Source organism: Perissodus microlepis, chromosome 1 (assembly GCF_051167445.1).
Source record: "Perissodus microlepis isolate ML-2025 ecotype Zambia chromosome 1, ASM5116744v1, whole genome shotgun sequence".
Taxonomy (NCBI): Eukaryota; Metazoa; Chordata; class Actinopteri; order Cichliformes; family Cichlidae; genus Perissodus; species Perissodus microlepis.
Genome location: NC_140461.1, coordinates 40,445,672 through 40,473,280, shown reverse-complemented (window position 1 = coordinate 40,473,280; position 27,609 = coordinate 40,445,672). Strand labels below are relative to the sequence as shown.

Below are 27,609 nucleotides of genomic sequence, written 5' to 3'. Positions count from 1 at the left end.
TGCTAACTCCGGGTCTGATAACAGGCACCACACCCGCAGTAGATGTGCACGGTGTGAGGTCTCGCAGCGAGCTATCAAATACGGCGCATTTCTCGGCTTTTAAAAAAAACGCTATGCGTCGCCACGTGTTTCATCAGATTCGAGGTGTTACCTCCTTTGACAGTATCACAGTATCAGCTTAAAGCACTTGTTGCAGGTTGCTGAGTTTGCATCTTTTGCTGTGAAGTACAGCCATACATTTGACCGGTCCTCCTTGGGCATTTTTAATCTGTAGCTCTGCTCTAAAAGAACGTACGTACCTGGACCCGCCTACTATCCTCGGAAACGTAAAATGATTGGCTAGAATCTAAAGTGTATCACAGCTCAGGAAAAAAAAGCACCGAAATAAAGCACCGAAATGTGCGCTGCTTTTTGGTCTGGTTACTACCGTTTATGACAGAACCGGTGCCATGATGGCACCGGATACCGGTACCCATCCCTAGTAATGAACCGTTTTTCAACACAAGCTTCAGTGCTTCAGAAAGCTTCATTTGGCCATCACTAGTAATCAGCATCATGGGCTCATCCGATTAGAATGAGAATAAGCAGTCATCTAATCATTCACAGGGTTCTCCTTTTATTCTAAAATCAATAAAGGAAAGACACACATGGACTGCCAATGCTCTGCTGCCGCCCCGTGTGAGAGTGAAGAAAGAGTGAGCCAAAAGTAAATGCAGTCCTTATATAACGTGTGACAGGTGAGTGCAATTAAGGACAAGCACCACACCCAATCAAAGGTGAGAGAAGTAAACAAGGTGCATCTGGTGAAGTGAGTGGGTGTGCTGGGATGTGCTAAAACGTGGGTCTTTACAACAGTCACCTTTCATGTTACATATTCAGGTGGAAAACCTGTATCTCTCTCTAATTCACATACATGTATTCTGTCTTGCTTCTACTGACATTATACTCTATAGTTTCCCTCACTTCCTCCTTACTAATCCTCTGCTCTTCCTGATTCAGGAGCTGTGCTCCATCTGTCCTCCTCTCTTTCAGTTCATCAAAGTACTCTCATATCTGAACACATGCTCTTCACTTCTAAGCACATTTTGATCTCTATCCTTAATCTGCTGCACATCCTTTCCAGCTCGTTCTCTCAAACAGTGCAAGTCATTTTCTCCTTAGTGCCAGGCCTCACATACAACTCAATTCAGTTTTATTTATATAGCACCAAATCACAACAACAATCTCCTCAAACCACTTGTAACCCTACAAATTATACAAAGAAAATGGAGAAAACCCCAAGAATCAATCTAATTCCATTTCCCTATGAGGAAGCACATCGTCAGTGGGAAGCAAAAATTCCTTTTTAACAAGAAGAACCAGGCTTAGGAAAGAGGCAGCCATCTGCTGAGGGGAGGAAGACAAGACAAAAGACCTGCTGTGGAGGAGAGCCAGAGATTAATAATTGATGATTAAATGCAGAGTATAAACACGAGTGAAAAGGGGGAGAAACACCCATTAATATACCTTCCAGAATCTTTTTATATACACAACAAGATGTGCTTTTCTTTCTTGACACAGAGGTTATTCACCTCTCCACAAGTGTGCTATAAAAATGAATCTTTTTACAGCCAGCAGTTAGCCCGCAGGCGTTTGACCAATGAGTCATGTACCTTCACAAACAGAAAAACCAAGGTTGCAACGAGGTCATATAAATAGTAACTATGCAACAGGGTCAAAGACCTGAAAAGCAATCATCTGAACTTTGGTTTAAAGACTTTGCAGCACTTTTGTGAGAATGAGTTTCATATTGATATCAAAGATTAACAGGACAGCATGACTGAGTTATAGCAGAACAGCAACCAGCTTCAGCTTCACATAATAGTTTTGTTTAATAATTCAACAAAATATCACAGTGTTTCTGTTTATGGGCTTTAACGCAATCAGCGTTCAGAAAAAGAAGGCGGAGTAATGAAACATTGGGCAGTCTCCTCCCCATTCACTTTGGAAAGTCTCATTTTTAGCCTTCTGCCTGCATAGCACACAGATACTCTCTCCTTTCTTCTGCCAGAGCTGGAGAATCAAAAAAAGTAAGTACACTAACAAATAGTAAATGAAAGGATCAGTAAATATAGACTGTTTCTCGTGATTTACATAAGTGTAACCAGCAGGTTTCTATGAAGGGGAAAGTTGTTTCACAGTTTGTTACATGCTGTTTGCCACAGACTAGTTCTGAAGAGAGGGACATGTTTTATCAGAAACAAAGTAAGTATTACATCTGTGCAAGTGATCCAAAGGTGTGCTGAAAATAAGACTTCTTTGCAGTCAAACAGCACTAAGAAACAAAATACTTGGGGTAGTCTGATAGAAGTAATTAAAAAGGGAAGAGGGATAAAGACATTAAAAATATGTTATGGATAAAATGAATGATTAGTACTAATAATAATTTTAAGCCCTTAAATTAGGATGATGGTGAGAGGTTAGCTGCTGAACCTTTTGAAAATCAGCAGTGATAATGAGTCAGACTGAAGCTTATCAATGCCACATCCCATATAAATGTCTTTGACCACATTCCCAGAAAGTTGATTGCATTTTGAGATGGAGAAATGTTTTGTCACAACCAGGTGACTTTTTCATTCTCAGCTGACCGCAGGTTTCTCCAGCCTTCATAATCATTAATCATACCAGCTGAAAATTTGTATGTAACAATCATAAAACTGACCTAATATTCAAATTTATGGTTAGAATGCGGCTTGTACTCTAAAAGTGCTTTGAGTGGTCAGTAATATTAGAAACACATTATGGAGATTTATATTCAATTTTATTTTATTTATACAGCACCAAATCACAACGAAAGTCACCTCAAGGCGCTTTATATTGTAAGGTAGACGCTACAATAATACATCCAATCATATGAGCCCCTATGAGCAAGCACTTTGGCGAAAGTAAAGCAATATCCAGAGTGTGATTAGTGAGTGGTGGGTGGGTTCTTTTACATTTTGAAAGAAGCCAACGGAGTCTAATAAGAGATTAAATGCCGTGATTTTAGCATCTACATGGATGTTAACATCACACAGTAATGATTTTATCAGAGCTCAGCACTAAATCAGATAAAAATGCTGAGAAATCAGACCAAAACTCTCTGTAAGGCCCAGGTGGACGATAGATGATTACAAATAAGACAGATTTTTGAGTTTTCCAGCTAGGGTGGGCAAGGCATCAGGCTTTCAATTGAATTAAAAGTGTCTGGGTCTTTGGTTGATTAATAGGCTGGTGTGGAAAATTGCTGCCACACCAGCCTGTGCTTCGAGGTTTCTGGTAGTTAGAATGACTCGGGGGTGTTGACATATTAAAACTGACATAATCATCCTGCTACAACCAGGTTTCTGTAAGGCAGAGTAAATCGATTTGTTGATCAATTATTAACTCATGTACTAACAGAGACTTGGAGGAGAGAGACCTAATATTTAATAATCCACATTTCACTGTTTTACGCTTTGGTTCAGATGTGGATACTGTATTGTTCTTTCTTTGTGATTTTTTATGTTTAAGTTGTTTTTTGCTCGCCATATTATATTTATATGCAAGGTATATATCTGGAGTTGACTGGCTCATCACATGCTTGTTCAAATAGATCTTTACAATGAGATTTGTTCACTGTGAGCCAGACAGAGAAGTGATTTCTGACACAGCTGACACTCTTCAAAGTTGCATGGATGAAAGCATGTCCGGCGATGCTTTTAGACTGAACAGTTGTGTTGCGTCATCGGTACATTTGGTCCAGTGGGTAATCTTGGCACATGGTCTAAACTTTGTCTCTCTGACCCATACATTATATGGTTGCCTATTAAAAAAATAAATATTATTTGAAATGTTTTATTTATATAGTTTTATGATGATTCTGGTGACACCTACAAGCTGAAATATGTCAGTCAAGCACTAAAGGTGTTTTGAAACAACGCCCCAAACATGTATAAAAAACATAGTTAGTGTAGTCTTATAGTCTTATAATCAGAATAGAATAGAATAGAATAGCGTTACTGTCATTGCACAACAAAATGTAACCCTCCTGTAAGTGGTACAAAAGATTAAAAGTGCAAGATAAGGAATAAAAGAGATGAAATAATGTGCATATAAAAGAAATGTACTGATAATAAATAAATGTATAGTCAATGTATGTTTGATATCAACAGTGCAATATTGCTGCACTTGGCATTATATTGTACAGCTTCTATTGAGTGTTCTGAAAGAATCCCCTTACTCTGTCTTTTTCAGATATGTTTGATGCCAGGATCTTACTGTTGCTGTTCCTGTCTGGTAAATAACCTTGTTATTCAAACACATTTTGAAATGATTTTATTAATACTTAATATAAGTCCCGATCAAAAGTTGAAAAATGGCAACAACAAAACCCCCCCCAAAAAAACCAATATTTTGCATGGTTGGATCTTAACAAGGTGCCAAGTACAGATTCAACATGCAACAAGAAGAAATGGGAGTGAGACAAAACATTGTTTGAGCAGGCAATTTATTGAAAACAACGCTTAAACTGAAACAGGCTGTTTGACAGCTTGTCAAAAGTTTAATGACCATACCTGTAACCCCCCTCCAAAACAGAAGTCAAAGTTCCAAACATGAACTCAGTAATCAGTAGCTCCAGCGTTATTGTTGATCACTTCAAAAACTCGATGCGGCATGCTTGATGCAAGCGTTTCTATGAGGTGAGTGGGAACATTTCTCCAAGTGGTGGAGACAGCTGCATGAAGGGCATCTACTGTCTGGAACTGTTGTCCATTTTTGTAAATTTCCCTTTCCATCCTTCCCCATGGTGCAAATGGATGGTCCAAAATTCTCCTGGAATAAGTCCCTTGTCCTGCGGTCATTGTGTACTGCAACGTTGTCCTGTTGAAAAACCCAGTCATTACCACACGGATGAGAGCCCTCAGTCATGAGGGATGCCGTTTGCAACATATGGACATAGCCAGCGGCCGTTTGACGCCCCTGCACCACCTGAATCTCCATTGTTCCACAGAAGGAAAAAGCACCCCCGACCATTATGGCGCCCCCTCCACTGTGGCGTGTAGAAAACATCTCAGGTGGGATCTGCTTGTCATGCCAGTAACGTTGGAAACCATCAGCACCATCGAGGTTTAATTTTTTTCTCATCAGAGAGTAAAACTTTCTTCCACCTTTCAATGTCCCATGTTTGGTGGTCTCTTGCAAAGTGCAAAACAGAGACGAGGCCATTGAAGACGTTTTTTGTTTTTAAAGCCCTTCAGTCTCAGATGTCGTCTGATGGTTATGCGATTACAGTCGACACCAGTAAAAGCCTTAATTTGGGTCAAGGATTGTCCAGTGTCTTGACGGACAGCCAATTGGATCCTCTGGTTCAGTGCTTGTGACATTTTTTTGGGTCTACCACTTGATTTTTTTGTTCCATAACCCTCATGATCTAAGAAGAAATTACAAATGACTTTCTTACTGTGTCCCACCTCAGCAGCGATGGCACGCTGTGAGAGACACTACTTATGCAGTTCAACAACCCAACCACCTTCAAAAAGGGAAAGTTTTTTTTGCCTTTGCCGTCAGAACATCATGACAGTTTGACTGCCTGACAGAAAATGACAATGAATTGACATTTTTACACAGATATGGCCTTTTAAAGGCATGTGGTCCTAAACTTTTGATCAGCTGTAAAACAGCCTGTTTCAGTTTAAGCGTTATTTTAAATAAATTGCATGCTCAAAAAAATGTTTTGTCTCACTCGCATTTTGTCTTGTTCCATGTTGAAGCTCTACTTGGAACCTTGTTAAGCTCCAACCATGCAAAATATCATTTTTTAAGTGGTCTATATCTAACGTTGTTATACTGTCAACACCTGCAGGGGCAAGAGCATTCATGATCCACAACACCCAGCACAACCTGTGTCTGGAAGATTCAGCAGATACAGGTGAAGTCCAATTGAAGACATGCAACCTAGACTCTGAATATCAACAGTGGATCTGGATCAGTCGGGACATGCTGATGTGTGTCGCATCATCTAGGTGTCTGTCAGCCCAGCACAAAGGGCCAGTGCACACCCAGGATTGCCATGGACCCGAGGTGGATGCTGCTTGGTTAATATGGGACTGTGACCGGGACCAACTGATCAGTAGAAAGCTATCAATGCTTCTGTCACACAATGGCCAGCATGCGATCCTTGTACAACACAGCAAACACCCAAAGTGGAGATCTCTGGATCAGGGGGACATCTGCCAGGAAAGATTCAGTAAGACTCAGTAGTTATTGAACAGAAAGCAGCTTTTCTGTTCTTTGCAGACTTTTCACACTGAAGCAGGATTTATGGTCCACCAAAGACAGCATGTTCACTGCCCACTTTAGTCCAGGGCCTGCCTGTAGGCCTGCAGTCTGCCTCTGTTGTCAGATGGAGGCAGTGTACAAAGTGTGTGTAACAGCTGGTCTGCAGGCCACTGTTGCTCTTTTAGATTTTGGTCTATCAGCCGGCAGCAGAGAAGTTCTAACACACAAAGAGAGTTAAAAGCAATGAAAATGTCCACCGCAGCCACTGTGCTTTTTTATGTTGGATTTTTGTAGTTTAGTGAACTCTGCTATCACTCTTTCCTCTATTCTGACTCACTTATTAACCAGTCTACATTTGGCAGATGCTTATGTCATACGCTTCCAACAACATGCAGTCAGGATATTGGATGACTGCACGGGACTGTATCTAGGGTGGGTGGAACCCCCACCATTCGACTGAAAACATGTACGCGGACACACCGTAAATCCTGCTTTAGCAATACGCAACACGTTCACATATAAGTAGAAAAGGAACTCGGACAAATTTAAAGTGAAAGTGCAATAATGTGATTTCATGAAAATATATTGAAGTAGTCAAAAAGTAGTTAATATTAAGTATTCTATTAAAGTGTTAAAAAAGCTGAAAAAGGTGGAGCTCATTTAAACTTCAGTGAATTTCTTTCACTAATCTTGTCTAAATCAAACTTGTCCATACTATTGTGCTTATTAGTGACCTGTGTTTTTTGATTGCAGTAAAGATAGAAAAGCAAAGAAAACTCATTGCAGCACATTCTTGTCATGAGAGACTGTGAGTCAGCTAGCAGTTAGAAAGTTGGATCCACATAACGTACTTTGTATGTGTCAAAGTATCCTTGGGCACGATACAGAATCCCAAGTTGTCCTGATATATCCACTGGAGTGTGAGTGTTAGATCAAAGTGTATAGATAAGAGCTGTATGAATGTGTGTGTGATCGTGTGGATGAGACTTGTGTTAGAAAGTGCTTTGAGGAGGTCAGGTCACAGTGACCTGAATCTTTGGCCAACAAAATCTTTACAGTTTATCACTAAGGAACTCAAAATATATTACATTCAGAAGAGTATGTTTAATGAACAGCACATGTAAATGGACTAATTCTTGCATAGCGCCTTTCTACTCTCCCAGAGCACACAAAGCGCCCAACATGCCAAATTCACCCAATCACACAAGCACTTTTCTTCTAAGCTTTTTAGTGCTTCCTAACATGCGTACACATTTATAATGTGATGGATGCATCGGAGAGCAACTTGGGGTTAGTATCTTGCCCAGTGATACTTGGCATGCATACTTGGCAGTAGAGGACCGGCTCTCCTGCTCTCCTGCCACTTTATCATTACTGGTACAGAGACAAATTTAAGAGCTGATACTGAAATCCTCAGTTTGCTACATTTGTGTTTGACAATCAAAGCTTCTGTGGGGTCTGTCTGTGTGTCCTCTTAAGGACATCGGAGAGCTTCTGACGATTCGACGTACGAGGATGAAGCGCAAACAGGAGAGCTGACAGCTATGACAAAGGAACAAAGAGAGTATCTACGTTGGTTCTACCGCACAGAGGACCGTAAGTGCTGCTCCTGCTAGAATACTTGATCCAAATGCATGTGTAACATGAAATACTTGGTAATTTGGATAGTCTGCAATATTTTTTTTTCCTGAGACATAGTATGCTGTGTGAAGTAGCATAACATAAGCAGCATGGAAGGTGATAGGAAGACAGCATCTGCAGACTGTTCAAGTTTCCTTTAAGTGTTCTTTATTTTCTGGCGTCGCCTTTCAACAATTGTTTCACAAAAACATAAGAACCTGGCAGTCAAACTCTCACCTGCTTTATATAGAATTCTACTCACACCTGGATCTCATTAACCTCTACCATTGGGAAAACAGGGTAGACTAAGTAACACAGTCTAGACAAAGAAACAGGAATAAAATCATTTTTACACTTAACTCATTCACCCAACTAAACAGTTTTAAAAGTCAAACTCTTCACTTAATCTGACTCATGAGGTTATTTTAAATGAAATAAACAATTTTATACAAAAGAAACACCTCTTCATTTGGTTACATCCAATTGACATAATCAGTGACATCATATCCTATAAAATCAGGAAGTACTGGGGGCCCTTCCCACATACCTGTTTTACACATAGGACCTGCTCAAAGGAACACACAATGGTAAGTATAACCAAGCTACATAAACAAATGAAAGATTCAAATCAATTAATGATGAAGTGACATTTACCTTTAAGATGAAATGAATATAACCAATGCTACCACAAACAGACCCGGGATAGTATGTAGAGCCAAGGTTGCATGTGCTGTGTTTACATTAAAGTAGTGATGGGTAGATGAGGCCTCGTGAAGCGTTTCAGCACATTCCCCAAACTGTATCAACACCGTGTCGACACAGTGTTGCTGTTTTGCTCCATACTGACACCTGCTGGACCTTAAATATCATTGCAGGCACCTTACTTGAGACTCAACAGACACTGATTCAATGACCTAGTCATACTTGTACACACTGTAAGCTATTGTACTTTCCATGGAATCATTTTATATCTTTTACATTGCAACTATTGCAGACATCTTTAAAATATATTGCGAATGACATTAAGTGAAAATTAAAATGAAAGTATTGTGAATGTAATATTACCCATTTAAATGTAATTGATTCAGAGTTTATTATAAATTTTTATTCAGAAAAATTCGGCACCTTTTAAACAGCTTGGCGCGTTGCCAATGAGCGATACAGCAGCTGTATCGATCACGTGACTTTTTCTTAAAGCGACGCACGCACCGTTACAGGTTTCACTCTGTGAGCTTGAGACATGCGCCGGTGCGTCAGTGTTGCTGGACCCATCACTACATTAAAGCATTATGATAGACTATAAGATAACAGAACACAAAATAACAATATATGCAAGTGACAAATGGCAAATGAATTCTGTCCCAGCCACTTTGCCACATGCTGAAAGCTTTTCCATATAGAAAACGGAAACTTTTCGGGGGGGGGGGGGGAAGCTAAATGATAAAGCTCAGAGCAAGAATTCTGCTCAGCAGTTTCTCAGCTTCATGCTGGTGAACCAGACCACAAGGGTCTTGGCACTGGTTCATTTTCATTACTCATTAGGCTGTCAGGGGGAATAGCTGTGAACAGCTCGGACAAAATGCTGTTAATTTACACATTTGGCAAAAATGTTGATACCACATATTTCAGTAAGAAAGCGAGCATTCAAAAATCCAGAAAAATTCGCTGACTAAAAGGTTAGTGTTGTAATGCTGTCATGTAGAAAATACTTTTATGTCAAATTTTTTACAAATTTTTACATTTTCTAATCAGGGAAACATCTCACATCTGTAGATACGCATTTGTTTTGAGGCTAATATTCTACAGATTATCAAAAATAAAAAGTTGGGAAATACTGACAAGCCCTTATTTAACTCTTGTGTGTGTATTACTGATTCTGCAGTGTGCATATGATTTTCTCATATGAAAGAGGGCAGGGAGGTTTTCAGGTTTTTTAATTATCCTCGTGTTGCAGCAACCACATGGACATTTGTACTGCTGGGACTGGCCTTTGTCTGCCTTCTTGTTGGTTTTCTTCTGCTGGGAATGGGAGCCATGGCAAATAAGTATGACCCGAAGTTGTTTGACTGCTTTTTTTTTTTGAGAGCGAACATACTGTATATTATATTAAAGGTTTCTGTACTAACTCAAACAGGAGCAGGAAGAAGATAGCCGAGTACAAGGCTGCAACATCTCTGCTTCAGAAAAATGAAGATCAGGAGCTGCTCAAAGAAAACACCACACACCCAGCATCAGACATGCCACTGCAGGGAAACAAGCCTCACATGTCCAACAGTGACACAAGCGAGCAGAGCAATGCAGGAAATATTGTGGTCACATGGAAAGATGGCAACACCTCCTGCCTGCACCCAGATCCTGCGGTGGAAGAGAAACAGGAGGAAGAGAGGAAAGAGGAAATAACAGCTGCTGAGCTCGACTCTCCAGATGAAGTGAAGATTATGAGCTGAAGAGGTCACAGTGAATACCAGCGGCCAGTGGGAGTGGCACAGTGTTTGCTTTAATAATTGATAATAATTTTCTGATGATTCTTATTTTCATGACTTCAGAGTGAAATTTTATGAAACCCTCAAATGATCAGAAAACATTTGTCTCTTTTTTTTATTCATTCCTAATAAAGCTCATAACAGTTTACATTACAGTTTCAGTGGGTGGTTGCGCTCATAAAATGTGTCCATGTGGGAACAAAAGTTGTATAAAAATGGTTCCCTGGTGTTCTATAAAAACAGTTTCTGGATGTAAGTTCAGATCTGCTTATGTGTGTTTCCCCAATGGGCTTCGCCATTGTTTGTTTTGGGGTGGCTAAAGGAGGCAGCTCTGCCCCTGCTGATGGTTCAGTTTCTAGGGCTCCTCTTGTGTTGTTGATGATTTCAATAAGGTTCTGTCCACAGGGAGTCTGACAAATAGACACCGAATGTTCTAGTCTTCCTCCATCTCTAAAATTAGAAATATCCTGTCTCAGAGTGACGCTGAAAAACTAGTTCATGCATTTATTACTTCCAGGCTGGACTACTGTAATTCATTATTATTAGGATGTCCAAAAAACTCACTGAAAAGCCTTCAGCTAATCCAAAATGCTGCAGCAAGAGTCCTGACAGGGACTAGAAGGAGAGAGCATATTTCTCCTGTTTTGGCTTCCCTTCATTGGCTTCCTGTTAAATCCAGAATTGAATTCAAAATCCTGCTCCTCACAAGGTCTTAAATAATCAGGCCCCATCTTATCTTAATGACCTTGTAGTACCATATCACCCTATTAGAGCACTTCGCTCTCGCTCTGCAGGCCTACTTGTTGTTCCTAGAGTATTTAAAAGTAGAATGGAAGGCAGAGCCTTCAGTTTTCAGGCCCCTCTTCTGTGGAACCAGCTTCCAGTTTGGATTCGGGAGACAGACACTATCTCTACTTTTAAGATTAGGCTTAAAACTTTCCTTTTTGCTAAAGCATATAGTTAGGGCTGGACCAGGTGACCCTGAATCCTCCCTTAGTTATGCTGCAATAGACGTAGGCTGCCGGGGGATTCCCAAGATGCATTGAGTTTTTCCTTTCCAGTCACCTTTCTCACTCACTATGTGTTAACAGACCTCTCTGCATTGAATCATATCTGTTATTAACCTCTGTCTCTCTTCCACAGCATGTCTTTATCCTGTCTTCCTTCTCTCACCCCAACCGGTCGCAGCAGATGGCCCCGCCCCTCCCTGAGCCTGGTTCTGCCGGAGGTTTCTTCCTGTTAAAAGGGAGTTTTTCCTTCCCACTGTCGCCAAAGTGCTTGCTCATAGGGGGTCATATGATTGTTGGGTTTTTCTCTGTATCTATGAAGCGCCTTGAGGCGACTTTTGTTGTGATTTGGCGCTATATAAATAAAATTGAATTGAATTGAATCCTGTGTTGTGAACTGAAATGGGAAAAACTTAATGAGATTTGAGTACTTTTGTGTGTTGTGCTGATGCCTCAGATATTATTGCATCACAATAAATCACTTGCTTTGATTTTGAAGGCCTTTCGGACTTCTTGTTGTTCGTATAAATGTCTCTAATATGGGAAAACATTGCTTAGCGTAGAGAAAGAATTTCCTTCATGCTGCTCACCACATTGGAAGAGCAAGCTTAAAAGGCATGCATGTCTTTTTCTCAGTGACATAATGGTTTGGTTTATCCATCATTTCAGTGGATGTATGACAACATTAAGGAGGTCATAAGATAAACAAACTACACTGAAAAAAAGGGATTGGCCATCTCTTGGATTTATGTAAGCATCTTGCGTGTATTTAACACAATTGCCTCATGCTTTAAAGTTTAGTGTAACTGTGTCATGTAGAAACTACATGATATGCAGAGAGGGTAGATTAAATCATGTTCGAGTGAAGTAAGTCAATAATATAGCGATGTTAAATCTTGCTACACCTTTGGATCGTGGTTTGAGGAAGGCATCCATCTCAAGCCGAGCCTCCTGCCTCTACTTTTTTTGGTATACCGAATAAAGTAAATTGGGTGGTTGTTACATTAAAAAAAAGTCTACCTGTAATTTGAACACAAAAATTTCATGTTTCTATCTTGAACGTTAGGAAATCATGTAGGATCTGTATGAAATTCAACAACTTAATTTCTTCTTGTTGAGATGACCTGATACAATCAATCAATCAATCGATCAGAACTTTATTTGTCACATGCAAGTTGCCCTGCAGTGAAATGGGGACCCCCCCCCCCGACCTTACATACACAACACAGACATCACATGGGGTCGGAGATCAGTAGTATTACGGAAAAACACTGAAATACAAAACAATGGGAAAGTCCAAGAGGGAAAAAAGAGACCCCTACTCATGCTGAGCTCCTGGGAGGACAGCATGAGAACAGGAAACAAAAAACTCCTCTGCACAGAAAGCACATGAATGTCCACAGCACAACATTATGGAGCACGTGACCAGCAACAGGGGTGGGTAGGGGGTGAGGAGTAAGCCGAAGCAAACACAGCAGCCACCCTGCCCTGCAGCTATTTTTCAGCGCTGGGCCCAGACCCGGCGTATTCTCCAGGAGGGGACAAGCATCGAAGGCGTTTGGAAAGGGAGGGGGGATGAGTGCGTAGCAGTGTATGTGTGTGTCCAGAGTTCAGCTGAGACAGTGTCCTTCCCAATCTAGTGAGAGTGGTTAGTTGCTGGACTCACAAAATTCCCAAGATCACACGAGATTTCAAACTGCAGGAAAATCACTGGAATTATAAGAGGCAGATATCTACAGACACACCACGTGTGTGCTATCGCTATTTACTGTGGTTTAACCTGTCAAGGACAAAAATGTACAGAAAATTCTGCATCAAGCCATGAAATCATTGCTTTCCTACTTTTGTTATGCCTGGATTGGTGGCATGGAGGTTAGTGCTGTTGCCTCACAGCAAGAAGGTCCTGAGTTCAAATCCACAGCTTGGCTAGTTTACAGTGGTTTCTCTCTGGGTATTCTAGTTTCTTCCCACAGTTAAAAGTCATGCAGTCATTAGCGTTAGTTTAGGTTCATTGGTGATTCTAAATTACATGTGAGTGCAAGTGGTTGTTTGTCTCTATTTGATAGACTGGTGAGCTGTCCAGGGTGTACACTGCCTCTTACTCTATCACTTCAGGGTTATGCCCCAGCCCCCCTGCAACAAAGACAGGAGGATGGTAGTTGTTGTAGATCCATTCAATTTTTATGTTAACCAGACTTTGTTGAACATTATGTAATATGAAGACAACATGTAGTATTTAAGTGTTGAAATAAAATGACAAAATTGTGAAGGATTAAAATATTCCAAGAGCTCAACTTACTCCATCTGAACATGTTTCAGTTGCGTTTTATCAACACAAAATGCACAGGTTTACTGAACATGAATACGTTGTGTTGATTTATCTCAGTTGTTTAAATTTCTGCCAAGGCAAAACAGTTGTGTGCAACCAATGTCCACTATTGAGTTAAGTAAATCCAACATGGCCGTTTTTTCAGTGTAAAACCTCAACATAAAATCAACATATTAAGAAAAGCCTCCGTTAAGATTGCTCAGGCTTTTTCATTGAACCTGCCAAATGTCTGTAGGGTGGAGCTGCTCTTGCTGCTTCAGAAGCCTGTCTACATAAGGACCTACAACTCTCTTACAGTATCACAGGACATGCAGTAGAATGTGTCAAAATATCTTAAACCCTTTGAGTAAGGTGAGAGTGGAAGCTCTCCGTTTGCTCTGAGCTCTGGATGTCTTCACTGTGATCAGCTTCGCGTTGGCAGGCACTGGCAGCTCCTTGTAACATGGTGTAGTAAAGGATGGGACACCCAGAAGTGCTTTGTCCTCGCTGGCATAGATGGTGGGGACCAAGCAGCCACAGGCACCACCTTTCCTTGCCCTCCTCACTGCCTCGTGGAAGACTTGCTGTACAGAGTGGAAGTCTTGACAGGCTGACACCTCGAAGAATACACATCCAAAATGAGACGCCAAGGCCTCACCATCCGACTGACGCACCTGTCTGATAGGACAAATTTCTCTGATTAGGAAAAACACCTTTACAACAAGTATCACTGTCATAGTCTGCAATCAACAGATGTCTTCATGAATTAAAACACAGGTTTATAACAAGGTGCAAACCACTCGTTACACTTAAGAGCGAGAAGGCCAGATGTTTTGGTAAGGGTATGGGTGTCAGTGGAGCTGGGTCACTGGTGTTTATTGATGACTGCAGGTAAAAGTGGCAAAATGAAATGTGACGCATGCAGGCCTATAATATGCTCAGATTCACAGAAATGCTGCAATACGGATCAGACAGCACACAGTACAATTGGATAATGACCCAAAGGACACTCCAACACCAACCCAAGAGTTTGTGCAGACAAAGAAATAACATATTTTTTCAATGTTCAGCTCAGTCACTCGTTCTCAGCACAACAGAGCTTTTCAGTTGCTAAAGCCGAAACTAAAGGCAGAGAGAGAAAAAACAGTGACTGCTGTAAATGAGCTCAGCACCTGGTGATGATCGTGGTGTCAAGACTTTAGGCAGTCATTGACTGCAAAGCATTTTAATCCAAAAATTTTTATTTTAAATTATACTAGTTTGTCCAATTATTTTTGAGTATCTAACCGTCAACGCAATGGTTTGTTGAGTCCACTGCATTAAAGATGGAAGTTAAACATATGTTAATTGTTTGTGTCTCATGATCAGTGGGTTCAACCAAAGTACCAGCAAATTGTACCTAATTAAGTGTCTAATGAGTGTATATCAAAAAGGTGTTCTAAAGTTAGTCAAATTTACAAATTAGGACTTTGGTGTCTTTTTCATTTCTCCAGGGACGTCTGAGACAAAGCTTTCTTCATGTGGCTAATTTCAGTGAAAAGGTCTACAGGCTAATTTACATGCTGCCACAGAAACACACACACACACACACACACACACACACACAGATACCAGCCTGTATCTGTCCATGTCCTTCTTGTTGCCCAGAAGTATGATGGGAGTTTGTGGCCTGAAGGTTTTGTTGTGTGAGGCAAGTGTCTGCAGGTACAGCTGACAGCCATTAAAGCTCTCCATGTTATCAATGCTGTAGACCACCAGGAAGACGTTTGCCCATGACAGATAACGTTCACTGTTCACTGGACCTTCCTACAAACACACACACATACTCAATTTCATTTTCTGTAAATTACTGTGTGAGCTGTCATTAGATTCTAGACTAAAAGATTTTGCTATCAGCACAGTGCACTAATTATCTCAATTTCTAGAGAAATGAATGTCCAATGTTGCTGCTAATGGAGCTGACCAGTGTTTTGCTGCCAAAAGCTTGGATGGAAAAAAGTTGGATAAAAAGCTGAGCAGATTTAGCAGAGTAAATGAATAAATAAATAAATAAAAAGTAAAAATCAAAACGTGCGGGTGGGGGGCATTTTGATACCTTGGGTATGCAGACAAGCTTTTATTTTGAAAGTCAGATATCTACAGGACACTCTCAAAAATAGATGAATCGATATCTTTTCCCGTGCAAAATGGGAATTGCATCTATCAGTCGGCTTAGACCAAAACTTCTGGTGTCAGATATGCTGAAAAACCTTTAAATTGATTAGAAATCCCACTCTACTATTAATACAATACAAAATACTACGTAGAGTGCACTATACAGGTCAACAGATATTCAAGATGGGCTTTACGTCATCTAACAACTGCTCACACTGTCAAGGCAATACACCTGACAATTACATCCAGGCTCTTTTGGTTCTTTCCACCAGTTCAGAGTTTTGGTGCTGGATATCTGAAGTAGAGCAGGGCGACATGACCAAAAACATTTATCACGATATACATTTGAAAATTTGCGATAACGATATAACTGACGATATAATTGACACGAGACAAAATACTTTACAACTCCTCAACTTTATTAGTGCAAAAAAACCAAACCCATCAATGTATTTTCACTTAAACAAGCAGCTCACAAGACCGTGCAGAAAATGTTCCCACTAAGCCAGAAGGGAAAAAGAGGGAACACACACATGTAACATGGAAGCTCTTATAACATGTGGTTATCCTAATTGGGCTTTCACCAAATCAGCAAAGATGCACAGAAAAGAAGATCAGACACCAACTAGGGAGGATCAGAAAGACAAACGGAACAATATTCTCATCTCCTATGTAGCAGGTTTATCAGAGAAACTCAGGAGTCTTTTCCAAGCACAACATCCCAGTGTACTTTAGACCCAGCCACACACTCAGACACAAACTGGTGCATCCCAAACACAGAACTCCTAAACCCAAACTTGACAACGTAGTGTATGCTGTACAGAGCAGCAAGGATTGGTATAAACACATGGCACAACATAGAAGAGCCACCTCAACGAGACAAGACTCGGCTGTCCATCTACACCTAAAAAGGTCAAAGGTCACTTTTTATGAGGATGCCAATGTTCACATTTTGGTCAGAGAGCACAGATGGTTTGAAAGAGGAGTGAAAGAAGCCATCTATGTCCACTGTGAGCGACCATCTTTGAACAGAGGCGATGGCTTACGACACCAACTGTCTGCCATCTACAATCCAGTTTTGAGATCCTTCCCAGACGCCTTTAGGCCCAGTGACATCCATCTGACCTCAGTAAGTCACATGATAGGGTGGGGCCAGGTTTCACAATGGGTTCACTCGAAACCTTGGCTGATTGTGACACACACCTGTTTTCACACCTTGGCTTGTGCGATTAGGTAGAGGATCAATAGGGGGTCCATGACCCTCTTAGGGGCACTCCCCATAGGGCTTAACAGACAAGCTTCTCTACCATTTGCTCCTAGAACTGAAGAAGCTTCTTGGATGAGAAGTGAAACAATCCTCAAGAAACTTAAAGTTGTCCAAAGGCTTTTCTTTCCAAGCTCCTTAGACTACAATCACCTGAATGACTGAGAACCTTCACAGACACATCTGTTGGGCATTTTTCTTGGAATTCAGACAATAATTCTGATAGTGCAGGACAAGACAATGGAAAAAAGGAAAGAAAAACAAGTCAGACACAGTCCTAGGTATCATGTAAATTTTCTAAAATTAACTAGAAGATTTTATTTTGAAAATGTTGCCCCACTGACACATCTTAATATGAACCAGTAAGTAATTGCAAGCTATTTAGGAAAAGTGCAAACCATTCTGGGGCTTTTATTTTGAAACCAGACATAGGCCACAGAATAATTTCCTGTATGAAAACCAAATTTTGGCTCATACCTGTTCACAGGTGTCCATCACTCTCAGTGTGACCGGCTGCTGGTCCACCACCTCTTCAGACGAGTAGATGTCTTCTGTATATGCAAGGACACAGAACAGCCATGTTTAACTTTTCAAAGACTTTCTATGGCTGTGCAGGAAGTAAACAATTCCAGTAAACACAGTAACGGAGCAGTGAATAAAATAAGAAGAACCCGAATATTATCAGTGTAATGTTTCTGATTTTAATTATAACAATAGCTCTGCTCCATTGGCCTGTGTGCTCCTTGTCTGTGTAAAATATAATATGTCCTTTAATTTAACTTTTATAATCTTGTGTAGCTTGTGGGAAATGCAGCTTGCACAGTATACTAGGAGAAAAGGCTTCTTGCAGCTTTTTGAAAAAACGTTGATCATGTTCAGTGGTTGTTTTCAGTCTGAAAGTTAAGAAAGAAAGAAGCCCACTGCATGAAGGTTCTATGATTATCTGCATATTCAGATGCACCTTAGGGCTATACAAAGAAGGAAATTCAACATAGCCAGGCTTTCTTTGCTTTATCTAATCTGACAAAACTCCAGATAAACAGGTATCTCCAGATAAAGGTTATCAAGCTTCTTTGTTAATTCGGGCATTCTGTTTCAGTCTCTAAGTGCACCCATATTAAGGGGCTTTTGATGCATCATTTTACTTTAAAAGGGATCGACTGAGTGCAGCCATTGGCATCATCAGATGAATGAATGCTAGAGAGCTATAAAGAACATAAAAATGTTGTAAAAGGCAACAATGCTACTGCATATAAAATAAAGTGCAGAAATTCATGAATTCATCACAAAGAATAGAAAAATAATTATGTTCATTGAAATAAATGAGTCTGTTCCGTCACAGCTGAGGGTTAAAGGTCTAAAACGTTAAAGTGCATACGCTTAAACATTACATGTCAGTCACTGTTTTCAGGTCTGACTTTGTCCCTCACACGAGAAAAGAGGAGATATAGAAATCGCTTTTGTTTGTCACCAGGTCAAAGAGAATAATAAGTGCTTCTAGACCATGATACAGTTTTTGTAATTCTGCCTCTGTACACCATCACAGAGGATTTTAACTCAATTCATCAAGATGTGATTAAAGTGCAGCCGCCTTTACCAGAGGTGGAAAGTAACGAATTACATTTACTTGCGTTACTGTAATTGAGTAGTTTTTTTGTGTATTTGTACTTTTTAAAGTAATTTTTCAAGTCTGTAATTTTACTTTTACTTAAGTATATTTTTTAAAAAGTATTGTAGTTCGCTACGTTTTCAATCACCCCCGTTACTGAGTAAATTAAAAATAAAAAAAACCATTGCGCTTCAGAAATACTGCAGGGAATGATGGGTAGTAGAACAAATCGGCGCTAAGGTCACGTTAAAGATGGAGTCTGACGTCGGTGTTACGGATCCAGTGAAAAAAGAAGCCCCGTCGAATTCTGCTGACCCTGAACTCGAAGAAACGGATGTGAACCCCTGGCCGTATTTAAGGGACCATTTCGGCTGCAAGTGCAAGAAAGGCAACAGCTTTATTATGCAGTGTAAGCTGTGTTTGCCCACAGAGACCGAGTTAGCAGCTTTTAAAAATTCCACATCAAACCTGCGCAAGCATGTAGAGGTAAGTTAAATACAACTCGTACCGTTATGGTAGCAAAAAGGCTGTGTTCAAATTAATCACATTACGTTAAGACATCTGTGAAGAACACAGATAACGTTGTTGGTACGAGCAACTTGCTGTAATCGGGCACGTTGTTGTCCACGCAACTTACATTTTTTTTACTGGGTTGGTAAATTGCTAAAAGAAAATGTGTTTACCTACGTTTTTCCTGTTTGTTAATAATAATAATTTATTTTAAAAAATAGTTAAATTAAAGACAGAAGCGGCTACTTTCTTACTTAACCCACATATGTTCACACTGCAGGCAAAAGAATAACAGAGCGCTCACTTACCTTAGATTAGTCAAAGACAGCTGACTTCTGTTACTTGTTAATTAGCACTTGCAACCTCCCGTTAACTAGCCTGTTACTGTCCAATAAAACAAAACACGAGGTATATTGGTATAATTTACCAGCGGTAGCTATGTAATGCATTGATGTCTTATTAGGGACGTCAAAAAACTTTCTCTCAAACTTAACACTGGCCTGCCTGCCTCAGCTGCCTTCGAGCGTCTCTTTAGCTGTGCTGGACTACTGTTCACTGCAAAGTGAGCAAGGATGAACTCTACTAACTTTGAAAATCAACTGCTCCTCAAAATTAACAGGAAGTTCAGAGAGTAACACTCTAGGATGGATACAAAGGAACTTTATTCTAGAGGTACAGTAGGGCAGGGCCAAGTTTAAAAAATTAAAAAACATTTTTAAAGCAGCTGCCGTTCAGTTCAGGACTTGTTCTCTTATTTGACAGTTTAGAACACATTCTCATGTGAAAGAATGATATGGTTTTGTATTGAAAACACTGTGATACCTGACAGTTTGGTTGATTGGTTTGGTGACCATTATCCATTTTCATGTATAGACTTGCAGTTTAACTGCCACTGCACTTTAATTTGTAAAGTTTTTCTTTTCACTAAAAAAGAACTACTTTGAGATTTATATCCACTGTCTTTTTTTGCACTACTCAGAAGCGGCTGTCCTCCTGATGTAACTTTTACTCTGAGTACATTTTAAATGAGCTACTTTTTACTTTTACTTGAGTACATTTTTAGACAGGTAATTTTACTTGTACTTGAGTAAAATTTCAGCAAAGTAATAGTACTTTTACTTGAGTAAAATATTTTAGTACTCTTTCCACCTCTGGCCTTTACTCACCAGCATCTCTTTGGAACTCCTACTAAGACTTTCGGTGAATAGCCACCAAATAGAAGCTCAACACAACATATTTTATAAACTCTAGATCATTTATTTACTCAGTTTGTCACAGAGGAACATGCCTCTCTAGGGGCAGCTGTAGATCAAAAGGTAGAGCAGGTAATCCACTAGGGTTCGATACATGGCTGCTCCAGTCTGCATGCCAATGTACCGCTGGGCAAGATACTGAACCCCAGGCTGCTCTCTGATTCATTGACTGGAGCCAGGCCACTCTCCTGACAACAAAACCATTGACTCTGCAGCTACTTCTGAGCCTCTGAAAATTGGGACTGTGTACAAAATGTCTAAAATGTGAAAGTTTGTTTTTAAACAAATCTACAAATCGAAGTCATTTCTCATTCATAATGTTTCATCTGCGCATACAAATCCCAGTGAGAACGTTAAGGCTCCACAGGTTGTACATATGACTCTCTTCAGCAGAGATGCTAAATATCACTTACAGCATACTGCGAGTAAAAGAATCAATGAAAATGAAACGTATTCAGTCCATTTTCATTTGAAACTCTGAACGTAATCGGCTCCAGAACAGCATGGGGGTGGGGTGATGCACTCAAGAGTGAAAATGTGTCCCACAGAAACATAACAAAAGTCACATTAAAAGGAAACACAACAGGCTGAAGACAATTACAACTGTAAAACACAAACAACAATATGGTGAAACTGGCTTCCAAGACACAATACTAGAGCACGAAGGGGAAATATATTGGGTGGAAATTTCACTTTAAATAAAGCACTTTCATCACCATCGACCAGCAATGCTGTTTGTTTTCTTACCTAGGTTAGGGTCATATTCAGTGATGAAGCGCTTTGTGAGAAATTTTACTGTCAGTGCTGTAAAACAAGAACAAAGACAGAAGAGAATCTATGGGAGTGACCATGGAGCCTCAAGAGACCAGGGTCAGTGCGGGGCATGAGAAAACCACTGCTACAAAAACACATTGAACATTTGAGGGAAAATGCTAAATAAAAACCACCCAAGGAATTATGGAACTGTCCATCTCATGAAACAACTTCCTCTGGAAAGTTGAAATGTTTTGTTTCTACTTACTACTGAAAATCTTTTACTTTATTTCCTGGTGGATCTGGTGTTCATGCAGGCTCACTGAATTTGTAACTTTGTGATTCTTAAACATGAATTGCTAAAACAGTTATTTGGTTGCAAGTAAAAACTAGAGCAAAATGGCAAAAATAATCTAGCAAATCAGTCAGCCCTCAGTTTAAAAAGGAAGATTAAAAAAATCTGAACATCTGTTGAAGTGAAAGATTAAAAGACCTGACTTCCCGCAGCCCATCACACCAAGAATCACCAGGTTACATTCAGCAGGATTACACGTCTTCACCTTCCCAAACATCATCGACAGGAATATCTTCAGACAGACCGTTACACAGATGCCCCTGCTTTCAAATGATGCTAACAAACATGCTGAATCTGAGAAATATGCTTGTTTTCTCTTCTCTCAGATGAAAATACTGAAAATAAAAAGACGATAAGATCCAGATGTGTGCTGTGATCACAGTGCGCCTCTACTGCTCCGGGGAAAGCAGAAACGGTGTCGTGTGCAAATGATGCATTGACCTCTCCATTTTAGGAAAAAGATTTCAAGCGGAGCCTGAAAAAGCTAAACTGAACTGGATGGAAGCACCACCAGGTTTACTAAGCTGATGCTGTCCCCATGCTAGTGGAGCAATTGCTTGTCTGATTTCACTCAAGAGAGGGCTCAGAAGTCCATCCTTTCATAAATAAACCATATATTTGTAACTGTGTTTCTCTTACCTCTGTACAGGGACAGTCCAAGCTTTTCTGGGAGCCAAAGGATATTTGTGTAGCACATCTTCATTCCCATTTCAAGTTAAAATCTCCCATTAAAAGAAAGCACATTTGTGATCATATTAGCAGCCTCCTTTTAACAAGATAAACCTTATCGATGCAAATGTTTGGAAAGCAGCCAAATTATTACTACATAAAATTGTTTAAAGATGAGATGAGATGAGATGAATTTTATTTATCCTGAGGGAAATTCTTTAATCATAAACATGGTCAATGTAGCAGGAGAAACAGAGGAACAGGGGAATAAAGATATACAATAATATACAATAAGAATTGTAGGATACAGTAGGATACAGTACACTCTAAAAAGTAATTCATCAGGCCTTTTGCCACCACTTGATTAAATCCATGGCTGCAACATAAAAATTCTAATTTATTGATTAAGATAGACCTTCTAAGTTGCAAACTTTTTTGGGGTTGTGTTGAATTAATAATGTTGGTAATTACATTAAATTAATTTTATATGTAATTTGAAATTAAATCCTAATGTTAGTGGGTTCAAAATAAAATTCAAGTTGTAATTACTTAAAGAAATTGAATAGATAACTTGTTTTTTTTCCACTGTAACTTCTGATTTCAAATTCCCTCCCCTACCCACTTAACTAGCCCGGGCAAATTCACACATGTTGTGTTGCATGGTGCAAGCTTTTGTAAAAGACATTTCAAGGTAAGTAACATTTCATTTACAAATAACAGTTCTACCAAAGCAAAGCATTTGTGCTAGTCACCTGTAGTGGATTTGTGTACGATGTGATGCTCATACAGATAAGGAAATACTTTGCACTACCACATGTAGCTAATGCTAGCCATTCTAAACTTTAGCATAGGAGAGGATAAGACTTATAAAGTTTCATTGGACAAAAGTCTTCAGCTAGAGAGTGCTGCTGTGGCTAGGAAAAGCATGGTTAAAGTTTTGCTACACAGTGCAATCTAATTTCGATCATAGGCTGATTTTGTTTTTCTTTTTACCAAAATCAGAAGCCTTTAAGCTGTGAATAGTTTTAGGACAACTATTTAGACTTTGGGTAGCTTTGAAATGCACTTTGTTGGCAGTCACCCATGTAGTTTATACGCATACTTTATTTTTTCTTAAATAGCACAAGACAATTGAAACACACAGAGAAGTAGCCATCTGCTGCCTTATCACTTCCTTGGAGAGAAGGAAGAGGACCTTTTCATGGAGTTTGGTCTAAGTAATTCAGCATTGTGTGTGTGTGTGTGTGTGTGTGCGCGCGCGCGTGTGTGCGCGCGCGCGCGTGTGTGCGTGTGTGTGTGTGCGTGCGTGTGTGTGTGTGTTCCATTGATCATCTGAATTCATTAAGATTCAGTAAGTATAAAAGTCTAATCTATAATTCACTAACCTATTTTTTTAAAATTTGCTTTACAAGGACACCGAAGAATTTAAGGCCAACCTTGAGAGGCAGGTGATGAAAACTGCCATCATCAGTGACCGGCACACCCCTGGATCTAACATAAGACTGCAACGATTGTGGTGGAGGGAACAAAAATCATGGAGGGCCAGAATTTCCCAAGGTGCTGTGTGTTACTCATGGGCATAATGCTCTCAATCTGAGCTAATGCAAGGATCTGAAATATACTTTTGAAGTTGTTCAGAAGCTGTTCCTTGACCTTGATGGAACCATCATTATGTTAAAGATGTTGACTCTGTTTCAAACATTGTTAACTGTTTTGAATCCTGTATGTGTAACATTGATCTTAAAGGTGTTTGCTGCATTGTGTAATAGAAAGATGCAAGATCTTGTAAAGTTTGGTAGGCATTGAAAGTTAACATTTACTGAACACTTGCATGGAAGTATTACTGTAACAAAATGTTTTCTAAGTACATTTTTTACCAATTGAACACATTTGTTTCTGTGGTGTTAAATACATAAAGGCATATTCTATAACTTGGCTGTGATGGTATAAATCTAAATTTGTGGTTTATTTTCACTTTTTAAATACAAAGTGTTGAAATGCCTGCAGTTAAAAAATAAAAAAGTTATTTGATTAAAAAAATGTTGAATGAATTCCTTTCTTAAAAGCTATTACAATAAAAAAAATAAGAGAAAGCTAAAATGATGATAATAATGAAGAAAATCAGCAACTTAATATTTTAAATAATGAACTTTAAAAAATTGTTTTTGTAATTGCTGTAATTAATTACATAACACTTAAAAATCATTTTAAATAATGTGGAAAAAGTAATTGGAGGAACAAAATTTTTATGAGTAAACAACTTAAAAATATGTTTTTAAGCTACCAAACATTACGAAATGGTAATTAAAATCACCTTTGATTATGGAGGAAAAGTTGATTCCCCTAACTCAATATAGTTTGTTGGTTCAATCTAATTTCAACATAAGTTATCGTAACTCAAAAAGAGTAATGGAAACTGTTGCATTAATTTTTTTTTGTTGAGCTTAAACAATAGTTTTTAGAGTGTAGGATAGTTCAAATATAACATCAAAATAACTCTAACAAGTAACAATATAACAATATCTGGTTAAATAAATAACTATCACTGCAGGTGATTATAAAAAAGTGACATAGAATAGAATAGAATAATCCTTTAATTGTCCCACAAGGGGAAATTTGGTACATAGTATTGTGCAATGAATAAAAAGAGGGTAGCAGCGTATGATGGGGGGGTGAAACAAACATTCAATAACATGGCCCATCATGGAGGCGTGCATGGGGTGAGAGGGGTTGTCCATGATACAGAGAAGCTTTTTTAGCATTCTCCTCTCAGACACCTCCACCAGGTTCTCCAGTCTGACCAGAACCAGCTTTTTTAATCAGCTTGTTCAGCATCAGCTGTCTTCACCCCACTGCCCCAGCACACAGCTACAAAGAACACAGGATTCTCAACCACAGAGTGATAAACATGGTCAGTATTTTCCTACATACGTTGAAAGACCTGAGCCGCCTTAGTAGGAACAACCGACTGTGCCCTTTCTTGAAGACAGTATCATCATCATCATCATCATCGTTTATTTATATAGCACTTTAAAAACACACAAGGCTGACCAAAGTGCTGAACAATAGAAACATAATAGATACCATAAGAATAATAAATACGATAAAATAATAAACATAGCAAAAACAATAAAATATAAGTAAATACAAGTCAGTCAACCACTGAGTCAAAAGCCAGTGAATAAAAATGCGTTTTCAATCTGGATTTAAAAACCAGCACTGATGCCGATCGCCTAATGTGAAGAGGAAGATTATTCCAAAGCTTAGGAGCCACGATAGAGAACGCTCGGTCTCCTCTCAGTTTCAGCCGTGGTTTGTCTATCTATCTCGGCCCCGCCCATCGGGTTATCATATAGCCCGACGGGCGGGGCTGAGATAGATTTTGGTCGCCCGACCGGCGATATCGCTAGCTCCGGGACGTTGTGCTAGCGATTTTGCGAGCCCTGGAATCCTAAATTCAATTGGAAGCCAGTGCAGGTAGGCCAGAACCGGAGTAATGCGCTCAAATTTCCTTTTACCAGATAAAAACCGTGCCGCAGGCGTGTCAGAGTGCCCAGTCCAACCCCTATTAAAAGGGAGTTGCAATAATCTAAGCGTGAGGTTATACAAGCATGGATAACAGTCTCCAAGTCACGCCTTGAAAGAAAAGGTTCGACCTTCGACAGACGCCTGAGGTGATAGAATGACGATTTCACCACCCCATTCACGTGGCCATCAAAGGTAAGTGCAGAGTCGATTTTTACCCCAAGATTGGTAATCGAGCTCTTCAGGTGAGGGGTCAGAGCAGCAAGGTCAACATCAGGGATATCAGAGGAACGATTCGGGCCGAACAGAATTGCTTCCGTTTTACGTTCATTAAAATTTAAAAAGTTTAGAGCCATCCATGACTTAACATCACTGAGGCAATCAAGCAGGAGTCTAATTGGGGAGCTATCAGAACGACTGAAAGGAAAATAAAGCTGGCAATCATCAGCATATAGATGAAATGAGACTTTGTGTTTACGAAAGATCGCACCCAGTGGCAGGAGATGAAAACAGTAATGGCCCAAGAATAGATCCCTGTGGTACACCCCACGGCAGAGGACGATGACGAACCCAACTTAACACAGAAGCTCCTGTTTGACAGATATGAATTTATCCACAGGAGTGCCAAGCCAGAAATGCCCACACAATGCTGTAATCGAGAGATCAGCAGGTCGTGATCCACTGTGTCAAATGCAGCAGTCATATCTAGTAGTATAAGCACTACGTGTTTACCACAGTCCGTCTCTACCAGGATATCGTTCATAACCTTTATGAGAGCTGTCTCTGTGCTATGAAACGGCCTAAAGCCGGACTGAAAAACTTCAAACATTTGAGAGTTGTTTAGATAATCCATCAGCTGAGTGTGAACAACCTTTTCCAAGGTCTTACTCAGAAAAGGAAGTTTAGAGATGGGTCTAAAGTTTGGCATAACTGAAATATTTGAGCCTGGCTTCTTAAGTTAGGGATGAATAACTGCATGCTTAAACTCGCTTGGTACTTGACCTGACAAAAGGCTGGTATTGATTAGGTTCAGAATATGTGGTCCAACAGTAGGAAACACCTTTTTTAGAAAACGGGGATGAGCGACATCATTCAGAGAACCACACGGGTTAGCAGTTAACACAAGCTTCTCTAGTTCAGGTAGAACAATTGGTTGGAAAGTAATAAGCAAATTTAAACAGGGAACATGCAGCCAGGTCAACAGAAGATAAAGTGGAGGGTCTCAAACTGGCAACCTTATCCACAAAGAAATTAAGAAACTTATTACACATAACCTCAGAATACTGCAAAAGAACACGATCCTCTGCATTCAGTACAGAATTTATGGTATTATACAGAACATGTGAATTAACAGCAATAAGTTGTGAAAAATAGGAGTTTTTGGCGGTCTTTACTGCCCTCTGGTAAGCTTTCCAGCTCGTCTTAAGAGCTTCCAGAGAGACGTACAGTCTGTCCTTTTTCCATCGCCTTTCACATCTCCTACAGTCTCTTCTAATGGCTCGAGTAAAATCGGTTAGCCAAGGACTGGCCTTGGGTTTACACTGCCTGAGTCTTAGAGGTGCAACAACATCAAGGGCAGATTTACAAACAGAGTCCAGATGAGAGAGTAATCCATCTACGGAGGACGACTCAGAGGGACTGGACACAAGTTGTTCAAATAGTGTTGAAAAATGCTCAGCAGCATCTGAGCCGAAGGCACGATAACATCGCACAGGTGCAGCCGTTTAACAACAGGACTAAGAGGACCAAAGTCAAATACAATGGGCATATGGTCAGAGAATACAGCATCCTCCACATGTAAGTTACAGACAGATAACCCA

At 39.8% G+C, this 27,609-nt stretch overlaps 2 protein-coding genes across 2 annotated transcripts; one reads left to right on the top strand and one right to left on the bottom strand.

Moving 5' to 3' along the window:
* The first annotated feature begins 1,820 nt into the window (after positions 1 to 1,820).
* On the top strand, positions 1,821 to 11,778 carry LOC146394298 (uncharacterized). The gene is made up of 6 exons (XM_084923848.1): positions 1,821 to 2,069; positions 4,255 to 4,296; positions 5,864 to 6,247; positions 7,759 to 7,875; positions 9,854 to 9,944; positions 10,034 to 11,778. The coding sequence occupies exons 2-6, from the start codon at positions 4,257 to 4,259 to the stop codon at positions 10,344 to 10,346; spliced, it is 945 nt and encodes a 314-aa protein (XP_084779974.1). The 5' UTR covers positions 1,821 to 2,069; positions 4,255 to 4,256; the 3' UTR covers positions 10,347 to 11,778.
* A 710-nt stretch (positions 11,779 to 12,488) lies between these two features.
* rasl12 (RAS-like, family 12) lies at positions 12,489 to 21,900 on the bottom strand. The gene is made up of 5 exons (XM_084923861.1): positions 21,734 to 21,900; positions 21,235 to 21,291; positions 17,593 to 17,666; positions 15,313 to 15,503; positions 12,489 to 14,375 (listed from the first exon to the last, which is right to left on the bottom strand). The coding sequence occupies exons 1-5, from the start codon at positions 21,813 to 21,815 to the stop codon at positions 14,042 to 14,044; spliced, it is 738 nt and encodes a 245-aa protein (XP_084779987.1). The 5' UTR covers positions 21,816 to 21,900; the 3' UTR covers positions 12,489 to 14,041.
* Between the last annotated feature and the right edge of the window lie 5,709 nt (positions 21,901 to 27,609).

What these genes read in the sequence shown, in the direction of transcription:
- LOC146394298 (XM_084923848.1), top strand. Translation starts at nt 4,257, where the DNA reads ATGTTTGATGCCAGGATCTTACTGTTGCTGTTCCTGTCTG. An exon ending in CATCTGCCAGGAAAGATTCA is followed by an intron (nt 6,248 to 7,758) that starts GTAAGACTCAGT and finishes TGTCCTCTTAAG; the next exon opens with GACATCGGAGAGCTTCTGAC. An exon ending in ATGGGAGCCATGGCAAATAA is followed by an intron (nt 9,945 to 10,033) that starts GTATGACCCGAA and finishes TAACTCAAACAG; the next exon opens with GAGCAGGAAGAAGATAGCCG.
- rasl12 (XM_084923861.1), bottom strand. Translation starts at nt 21,815, where the DNA reads ATGATGTTTGGGAAGGTGAAGACGTGTAATCCTGCTGAATGTAACCTG. An exon ending in GATGGGCTGCGGGAAGTCAG is followed by an intron (nt 21,292 to 21,733) that starts GTCTTTTAATCT and finishes CTTGTTTTACAG; the next exon opens with CACTGACAGTAAAATTTCTC. An exon ending in TGAATATGACCCTAACCTAG is followed by an intron (nt 17,667 to 21,234) that starts GTAAGAAAACAA and finishes TTGCATATACAG; the next exon opens with AAGACATCTACTCGTCTGAA.